At 33.7% G+C, this 10,188-nt stretch overlaps 1 protein-coding gene across 1 annotated transcript in view; it reads left to right on the top strand.

The window, feature by feature from the left end:
• Window positions 1-10,188, top strand: part of TATDN3 (TatD DNase domain containing 3) — a 45,370-nt gene that overhangs the window by 33,169 nt on the left and 2,013 nt on the right. The window contains exons 6-9 of the mRNA XM_007952715.2: window positions 280-389; window positions 744-799; window positions 2,517-2,629; window positions 6,495-6,575. Of these exons, the coding sequence (XP_007950906.1) occupies window positions 280-389; window positions 744-799; window positions 2,517-2,629; window positions 6,495-6,575 (360 nt within the window). The remainder of the gene's footprint in view (window positions 1-279; window positions 390-743; window positions 800-2,516; window positions 2,630-6,494; window positions 6,576-10,188) is intronic.

Genomic DNA, 10,188 nt, shown 5'->3' with positions numbered 1-10,188 from the left:
TATATGTGAACTGCTGTATGAAAAGTGAATTTACTCTGTAAATCTTCACCCAAATCCTAATTTAAAAATAAATAAATAAATAAAATAAATACTGAAATAATATTTTGGACATGCAGTATTAAATGAAATGTGTAATTGAAGTTTATTTCACCTCTTGTTAAATATTTTTAATGTGGCTACCAAAAAATGTAAAGTTATATATGCTGACATTATGTATTTTCATTGTCAGCATTGATCTATAGCATCTCTTTTGAGTTTTGTTTTGTTTTTCTCTTATAGGTTGGACTAGACTTCTCCCCCCGATTTGCCAGCACTGATGAACAGAAGGAAGGACAAAGACAAGTCCTGATCAGACAGATCCAGTTAGCCAAAAGACTAAATTTGCCTCTGTGGGTTAATTAATCATCTTTCTATCATAATAGCTATAGAGCAAATAATGATCAAAGCGATCCTCCTGAAACAATCTCTGCGTTTCTTTCTCTCTGAATGTAATTGAGAGAATAAAAATACAGTGAAACCTGTGAGAGTCGGAACTTGTTGGGATTACCTTGTTTATACAGATCTCACAAGGTTTCTGCCTTTCATAGTGCTGCAGTATTATCACTTTTCTATAGGTCTCTATTAGTAGAAAATGTTTTTGTTTTCCTTCTTTTATAGGTTTTTGCCCTTACACACGTTCTGCCCTTTGCAGATTTTACTGTCATATTAATTTTCAGACCTAAGTCCTTTTTGTTTTTAAATAGAAATGTCCACTCACGCTCAGCTGGAAGACCCACCATCAACCTCTTACGTGAGCAAGGTATTTGGGTTCCAGAGAGAAATGTGCTTTATGCTTAAGTATGACAATTCCAGTCCATATTCTCATAGAGCAAGCTGTGTTTTAATTAGACTTCTTAATGGAAAGGGAATGGGCAAGGGTGGACGTGGGAATCAACTAAGGTGATTTTGCAAGTCAGGTTCTTGTTTACAAAGTTTTTGGTGTGATTATGATCGTCATCAAGCTGTTGTTGTTGTTGTTGTTGTTGTTGTTATGTGCCGTCGAGTTGGACCCAACTCATAGCTACCCCTCCTTGGATTTCTGAAGCAGTATCACTATGGAAGTAGATTGCCCAACCTTCCTTCTGAGGAGTGGCTGGTGGGTTTGAACCACCAGCCTTCTGGTTAGCAGTCAAATGCCTTAGGCACTACGCTACCAGAGCTCCTAGTTATGAAGCTGTTGTTGTTGTTGTTATGTGCCGTCGAGTCAAACCTGACTCATAGCGACCCCTCCTTGGGTTTCCGAGGCAGTATCACTACGGAAGTAGGATTGCCCAACCTTCCTTCCGAGGAGTGGCTGGTGGGTTTGAACCGCCAGCCGTCTGGTTAGCAGGCAATTGTCTTAGCCACTATGCTACCAGAGCTCCTAGTTATGAAGCTAGGAGAGAGCAAATGAAAAATTGGAGCAAATAAATTATATTCTTTAATTAAAAATTTATCAGTTGCAATTTCTTAATCAGCTTAACTAGCAGATTAATGAGGGAGAGGAAAATTGAGGACAAAGAAGGACAATAATGCAGTCCTGACATTGGATCACTGTTTTGTGTGTTTTCTGGTTGCTGCTTCAGAAAACAGTATTATATAGATTGTAGCTATCATACCTAAAATGTACTTACATCTTCATAGAGTAAAACTGGATCTTATTGTTCCTAAAGTGAAAACATATCTTACAGAATTATTTTTAAACTGCTTTAAGTACCACCCACAATAAGAAATATTTTTGAGACTCAGTATTTACACCTGTGAAAAACTGATGAAAGTTTAACAATAGAATATATACGTGTGTGCACATATATGTAAATGTGTTTATACACATATAGTACACACATTTGCACACTGTGGTTGTGACCCATGATACTGATTTTGTAACTCACTTATGGTCATAACCTACTAATGCTCATACCTACCATTTGAAAAACGCTGTCAAATACTGAAGTAAATGTCAATGCAAATGAAAAGCATTGTGATTTTCAGTGATGGAAACAACCTTTCTGGAATTGTTGAAAAGCATAGTTTTTATGCAGGCTGAGCAGCATGAAAAGGGCTAGAGATGGTTTCAGGAAGCCATCTCTGACTTAAGTTTGTGAGTCATTTCACTCTCCTATTTCTCCTTCCACTGGCATTTCTATTAGGAAAATCATTTTTACTGCTTAAAAATCTTAGGAACAATAATTTGACAGCTCACAAATTCTAGAAAAGGTTCAATGGTACAGGAAGTTTAAATAATTGTTTAAAAATTTATATTTCAATTTTCTTTAATAATTTTATTCTGAGGATTAAGAATTTACTATAGTTCTTATTCTGCTATCTAGATACTACGTTTATGTACATTTTAGTAGCTCTAGACCCTCAACTTCATATCATAATAGTGGACGTTTACTTAAAAGCTGTGATCTTTGTTGTTCAGTTTGATTGATGAGAAAACCTCCTGTTAAGAAAATGAAATGGAACTCTCTGATTTATCTTTTAATTTTTGAGAGGTGCTGACAAGGTGCTGCTACACGCATTTGACGGTCGGCCATCTATAGCCATGGAGGGAGTAAGAGCTGGGTATTTCTTCTCTATTCCTCCTTCTATTATAAGAAGTGGACAGGTAAATTCTTTCATTAATCCTCATCTGACATTTTGTGAAATCATTTTAGAATACATGCTTTTATTACATACTCATTATACTATTCTAATTGCATTATAAAAATTAATCTTTGTTATCTACCTGATACTATATAAAATAGATTAAAGATCTAACTGTAAAAGCCAAAGCTGTAAAATTCTTAGAAGAAAACAGGTGTAAATCTTGGTAATATTGGATTAGGCAATAGTTTCTTAGATTTGACACTAAAACCAGAGGCAGCAACAACAACAAAAATAAAATAGGTGAATTGGACATCATTAAAATTAAAAACATCTGTGTTTCAAAGAACTCCATCAAGAAAGAAAAGATAACCCACAGACTGGGAGAAAATATTTACAAATAATATATATGATAGGAATCTAGTTATTGAGAATATATAAGAACTCTTAGAGTTCAACAATGAAAAGACAAACCAATTTAAAATGGACAAAGCATTTGAGTAAACATTTCTCTATTCAAATGACCAATAAGTACATGAAAATGTGCTTAGCATTGTTAGTCTTTGGAGAAATGAAAATCAAAACCACAAGGAGATACCACTTTATACCCACTAGGATGGCTATAATCAGAAAGCCAGACAGTATCAAAAGTGTTGAGAATGTAGAGAAATTGGACCCTTCACATATTGCTGGTAATAATGTAAGACGGTATTGCTACTTTGGGAATCAGTTTGACAGTTTCTCAAAAAATGAAAGAGTTACCATATGACCCAGAAGTTCCACTTCTAAATATTTAAACAAGAAAACTGAAAATACATGTCCACACAAAAATTGGTAAACAAATGTTCTTAGCACTGGTACTTATAATTAGCTGAAAAGTAGAAAGAATAATGCCCTCAAAATGTGATATATCCACACAATGGAATGTTTTTCAGCCATAAAAGGGAATGAAGTACTGATTCACGCTAAACATAGATGAACCTTTAAAACATTATGCTAAGTAAAGGAAGGCAGACCCCGGAGGCTATATATTGTATGATTCTGTTTATATGAAATGTCCAGCATAGGCAAATCTGCAGACACAGAAAGTGGATTAGTGATTTCTAGGGACTAGGGGAAAGAAGAATAGAGAGTAACTACTGATGGGTACAGGGTTTTTTGGGGGGATAATTAAAATGTACTGGACTTACATTGTAGTGATGGTTGCACAACTTTGTAAATAGACTAAAAACCACTGAACTATATATACCTTTAAAAGCATGAATATTCATGGTATGTGAATTTTATCTCAAAAATAAAAAGATGTCATGTTAGGTACTTTAACATATTTTATCTACTTTCAGGCATTCATTTTTCCATCTCTAAAATCGGAATGAAAGTTAAAATTAGTGTACCTTAAATTCTGTGAAATACAAAGAGTTCTCTGGCAGTATTCAAGCACTAATTTAAGTAGACTATAGACCAGAACTTTAGCTAATTCCTCTTTTTTTTTTTCCCCAGTATCTCATCAGCCATCATTTGTCTGTTTTATAGTTTTTTAGTTGTTTTTAAAGTCAAGTTTATTGAAAAATTTGCCTGTAGTGATTGACTTTTCATATAATTCTATGAGTTTTGACAAAACTTTAAACTGTCATGCAATCATTACCACATTCAAAATAGAGACTGTTTCCTTCATCCCCCAAAAAAGTTGCTTTATGAAACTGTCTAACCAACCCACTTTTTCTATCCCCACTCTCTGGCAACCACTGATTTGCTTTCTGTCCCCAAACCATACTTTTGCCTTTTCAAGAGTGTCAAATAAATGGAATCATATAGCATATAGGCTCTGGGTTTGCCTTTTCTCAGCTTAATGCTTTTGGATTCACCCCTGTTGTTGCATGTATAGTTTATTCATTTTGAAGGCTGAGTAGTATTTGTTGTACAGATATACCAGAGTTTATCTGTTAGCCAATTGATGGACATTTAAGCTATTTCTGGTTGAGGGCTGTTATGAATAAAGTTCCTATAGACATTATCAGACAGCCTGTGGACATATGTTTTCATTTCTCTTGGCCTACTACCTACAAGTATTGCTGGTCATATGGTAAATGTATGTTTAGCTTTACAATCAAAGTGGTACTCAAATTGGCTATACTGTTTTGAATTTCTACCAACAATGTGTGAGAGTTCCAGTTTTGTACCCTTGGACTAGGCATTGTGGTTTGTTTTTGTTTTTGTTTTTCTTGTCCAGCCATTCTAATACATGTGTAGTAGCCATCACTTAACGTTTTCATTTGCATTTCCTCAATGACTAATGATGTTAAACATCTTTTCATTTGCTTGTTTACTATCTATACATCCATACCTCCTCTTTGGTGAAATACCATTTAAACCTTTTGCTTCATTTTAATTATGTTGTTTTCTTATTACTGAGTTGGTAGAGTTCTTTATATATTCTGGATACAAGTCCTTTTTCTGCTATGTGTTTTGCAGATATTTTCTCTGAGTCTTTTCATTTTTTCTCTCTCAAAGAGCATAGATTTTAAATTTTGATGAAGTTCAGGTTATCCTTTTTTTTTTCCCCTAAAGTTTGCACTTTCGATGTAATATCCAAGAAATCTGCCTAACTCAAGGTCACAAAGATTTCCTCTTTTTTTTCTAGAAGATTTATGGATCTAGGTTTTACTTTTAGCTCTATGAAACATTTTATATATAATACGAGTTTTGAGTCAGTAGTCTTTTTGTTTGGCTTTTGCCTGTAAAGGTCCAGTTCCAGTACCATCTGTTGAAGACTCTTCTTTCTCCCCTGAATTACATTGGCACGGTTTTGAAAATAAATTAACCTTATATTGGTTGGAGAGGGAGGGGGTTCTATTTCTAACAGTTTTATTCTGTCCCATTGATCTGTATATCTATCCTTATACCAATACGGCAATGTCATAATTACTATAGATTTATAATAATTCTCGAAACCAGGTAATGTGAGTCCTCCAACTTTGTCCTTCATTTTCATAATTGATTTAGCCATTGTAGATCCATTGCTTTTCCATGTAAATACCAGAATCAGCTTGATGATTTCTAAAAAGAGCCAGCTGGGATTTTGACTGGGATTACGTTGGATCTATAGATCAATTTGGGGAGGATTGGTATGAACACTGTATATTTCTCTATTTATTTATATTTTCCTTGATTTCTCATCAATTTTTTGTAGTTTTCCACATGCAAATCTTATACATATTTGGCTAAATTTATCCCTCAGTCTTTCAGATTGCTGATGCTATTGTAAATGGTGTGGGCTTTGGTGGCGTAGTGCCTAAGGCATTTGATGGCTAACCAGAAGGCTGGCGGTTCAAACCCACCAGCCACTCCTCAGAAGAAAGGTTGGGCAATCTACTTCTGTAGAGATACAGCCTCAGAAACCCAAGGAGGGGTCACTGAGTCGGATACGACTCGATAGCAGTAAGTTATTGTAAATGGTACCATTTTTAAAATTTTAGTTCTCAACTATTTATTGCCAATATATAGAAATACAATTGATTTTTACAATTGTAATACAATTGATCTTAAACTTGGTATCAAGTGACTTTGCTAAACCGATTTATTCTAGTAGGGTTTTGTAGATCTTTTAGGATTTTTTTACATAGACTATCATGTCATCTTTGAATAAAAATATGGTTTTTTTTAACCTTTATAATCTGTGTGCCCTTTATTTGTTTTTCTTGCCTTGTTATACAATCACCAGTACAATGTCACTTTTGGTTTCTATGATTCTCTATGGTTTTTTCAATTTTTATTAATTTCTGTGTTATTATTTCATTCCTTCTGCTTGTTTTAAATTTGATTTGATGGTTATTTCATCTTTATTTCTCATGTGTTGAACTAACCAGCTATCTTTTTTTTCCTCTAAGAAGCAAAAACTTGTGAAACAGTTACCTTTAACGTCTCTGTGCTTAGAAACAGATTCGCCTGCACTAGGACCAGAAAAACAGGTAAATGATTTTCCAATTTCTACATTATTGAGGTTGTTTCTTTAACTTGACCTATTTCCAAATAAACTGATTCTCATTATAGTACAAATACAATGGAATCCTATTTTAATGCTAGGTTGAGGGATTATATTAACTTTATTTCGGGTTTTTTCTAAATATAACTGTTATGCTCCGGAGAATAAATTCAATATTGAACATGTTCTTATTTATGTAACAATGACAGCCAGACCAGTAGAGTAAAACCTGCTGTCCAGAATCAGAAAGACCTGGATTTAAATCCTGTCTTTGCTACCTTCTAGCTATATAACTAGGCAAGGCACTTAATCTCTCTGATACTATTGCTTTATTTTAAAAATATAGGCAAAGTAATAAATAAAGGATTCCAGTGAAGAGTAAATGAAGTCATGTATGTGAAAGTACCTAGCAGTGTCTGGTTTATAGCGGGTGCTCAATAAATGTTCAATTTTCTTCCTTCATTAGCCATGTTATATTGAGGTTCTTTTTCTTTCTGTACAAATATTTATGTATTCATAGGTTTATTTATGAAATCTTTACTATAGTATCTCATTTTGTTATTATAAAATAAAAAATCAAACTCACTGCCGTCGAGTCAATTGTGACTCATAACACCCTCTCCCTGGGTTTCCAAGGTGGATCTCTATGAAAGTAGGTTGCCCAGTCTTCCTTCTGAGGAGTGGCTGGTAGGTGTGAACCACTAGCCTTCTGGTTAGCAGTCAAATGCCTTAGGCACCATGAAAACTCACATTTTAAAGTTCATACTCTTTTATTTTGATACTGTTCTAAATTATATTTTTCTGAAAGGAAGCTACAGTGTCTGCTTTATTTAATTATATTATGGTCTTCTCCCAGTGTGTAGCTTACTAAGCATCTCTGTCTGCCCATCACATCTGTGTCTCCATGCCTGCCCCTTTAGGAGGACTAACATCCAAGTTTAAGAGGCTTAGGAACAGTAATGGTGTGATTATTAATAAATGATGGTTATTGTTTCAGTATGAATTTTGCTTATTACTATTCAGTTAATTATGTATCTTTTAAAATATGTGCTCATAAGAATATCAAAATAATAACTAAAGGGTGAAAACTACCTTAATGCCCATCAACAGAGGAGTGGATTAACTAAACATACCATATGTACAATGGAATACTATTCAGCCAGATAAATGAAGTCTTGGTATATGTTATAATATGGATGGAGCTTGAAGACATTATGCTAAATGAAATAAGTGAATCATAAATGGACAAACATTATATGACTTCACTTACAGAAAAAAACACAAGAATAGGCAAAAGTTTCTTAGTGGTTACCAGGGGCAGGAGGGAAGGGGAAGAAGAGGGGTTATTACTTATGAAGTACTGAGTTTCTGTTTACAGTGATGAAAAAAATTATATTGATTAAGGGTAGGGTTGCACAGCTGATTACTGGAATTTCTGTCATTAAGTTGTACACCTATAAAAAGTTGTATTGGAAAGAGTTGTGTGGTAGATACATTTAAAACAATAACAAGAGAAAGAGAGAATAGCTGCCAGGGCTGCTTATGTGTGCAATCAAACACTTCATGGGATTTCGTCCTTGGTTTGGAGGATTAGGGTCGTGGATTCATGGGACATCCCAGTTAACTGGCCTAATAATTTGTTCTATCTCCTAATTCATTGCATAGTGGCTGAGGTCTTAAAAGCTTGCAAGCGGCCATCTAAGGCACAGCAACTGGTCTCTATTCATCTGGAGCAACAGAGGAAGAAGGGGAGTACCGAATGGGAGGAAATGGAATGTGTGGTTAATTGGCTCCATGAATAACTGCCTTCTTTGCCATGAGACCAGAAGAACTAGATGATGTCTCATTAGCGTTAATGAACATTTTGATCAGAGATTCCATAGAAGAATCTTAATCAAAAAGGGGAAAATGTAGAACAGATTTTCACATTCTCATGGACTCCAGACTTTCTGGAGCCATGAAGGTTAGATGAACCCCTGAAACTATTGCTGTGCAATGATGTTTAGCCTTTAACTAAAAATACCCCTAAAGTCTTCTTAAAACCAAACAGTAGTTTAGCCCGACTAATAAAGAATGTCTGCCTTGAGCATTGTGTTCTTTTATTTTGATCTGTATGGGATCAAATTGGCAAAAGCAACTTACAAGATTAGGGGCAGTGAGTTTATGTTAATAAGGGAGGGACAACTCAGAAAAGGAAGGTGAGAATGATTGTACAACTTGAAGAATGTAAACAGTGTCCTTGAATTGTACATGTAGAAACTATTGATGTATATTCGGCTGTGTGTATTATCAACCAAAAAATTAAAATATTTTTAAAAAAAGAAGGTAAAAGAGAAGAATGAGACAACAGAGAATCACAACTCTAGTAATTTTTTTGTGTGAGTATAGAATAGAATGGTACACAATTGCTTTATTCATTGGTATAAAATGGAAGGAAAAGAACCTAGCATTTTTCTCCCTAAAAAGAATTATATTTTGGATGGTTTTGTAACCCAGTTTTATGTTTAGTTGATTTGACAAAAATTGTGAGTTTGTGGCATAGTGCCTTGTGTGTAGTAACCACTCAATAAATATTTATTGACCAGATATACTTTTTGTTAACAAGTAAAATATATCTGCTCTGGGAAATTTTAAACAAGAAAATAAAATCATCCATCATCCAAAGGTGACAGTATAATATAGTGATTAAAAGCATAAACTCTGAAGTCAGATTGCTCAGGTTTAAACTTCAACCAGTTATTTAACTAGCTGTTTTGGATTCATTCTTATCTATAAAAAAGGGGATGCTATAATAATGCTACATATATCATGGAATCATTTTAAGGAGAGAAATTCTATGAAAAGTTTACTATAGAGCTTGACCCACAAAAGGCACTAAGTAAATGTAAATTCTTATATCCTTCTAGACTTTTTTTCTATCCATATATGGACATATGTATGCATCTGTGTATATAAGGATATAAGAGTTTACATTTATTTAGTGCTTAGCTATATATACAGTATAAAATTAAGATTTAACTGAATACATTATTTCATAACTTACTTTTATATGGTGAAATATCTATATCAACAAATATATTTTTCTTTCTCTTGTTTAATAACTACATAATATTCCAATGTACCATAATGTATTTAGGTTGATATTGGTCATTTAGGCTGTTTCTAGTTTTCCACATACTATTATAAACATAGTGTTGAGCATCTTTGAATATAAATCTTTGTGTACATTCTTCAGTGTCCTTTTAAGCTATATTACCAAAGGTTTGTGGTTTGGTTTTTTACTAAGTAAATTTATTTCTCTAAACATTAGCATTCTGAGTAAATATTTATTAATAATAACAATGAAATATATTTCATCAAATCTAAACATCACTGGTTATAGATACATTTGTTTAATGACCATTAATAAAGAAAAAACAAAAACTAAAACACTGCTGAAAAGATTAAAAAAGACTTAAATAAATGAAAAGATGTTCTATGTTCATGGATTGGAAAGCTTAATATTATTTAGATGTCAGTACTACCCAACCTTAATGATGTGATTGTTGTTGTTGTTGTTGTTATGTGCCATCGACTCAAACCCCTCTTTGGGTTTCCGA

This window comes from Orycteropus afer, unplaced genomic scaffold, assembly GCF_000298275.1.
Source record: "Orycteropus afer afer isolate SDZICR_OR568_19922 unplaced genomic scaffold, OryAfe1.0 scaffold00013, whole genome shotgun sequence".
NCBI classification, from domain to species: domain Eukaryota; kingdom Metazoa; phylum Chordata; class Mammalia; order Tubulidentata; family Orycteropodidae; genus Orycteropus; species Orycteropus afer.
The sequence above is the reverse complement of the archived record's forward strand: the minus strand, read 5'-3'. Positions and strand labels throughout refer to the sequence as shown.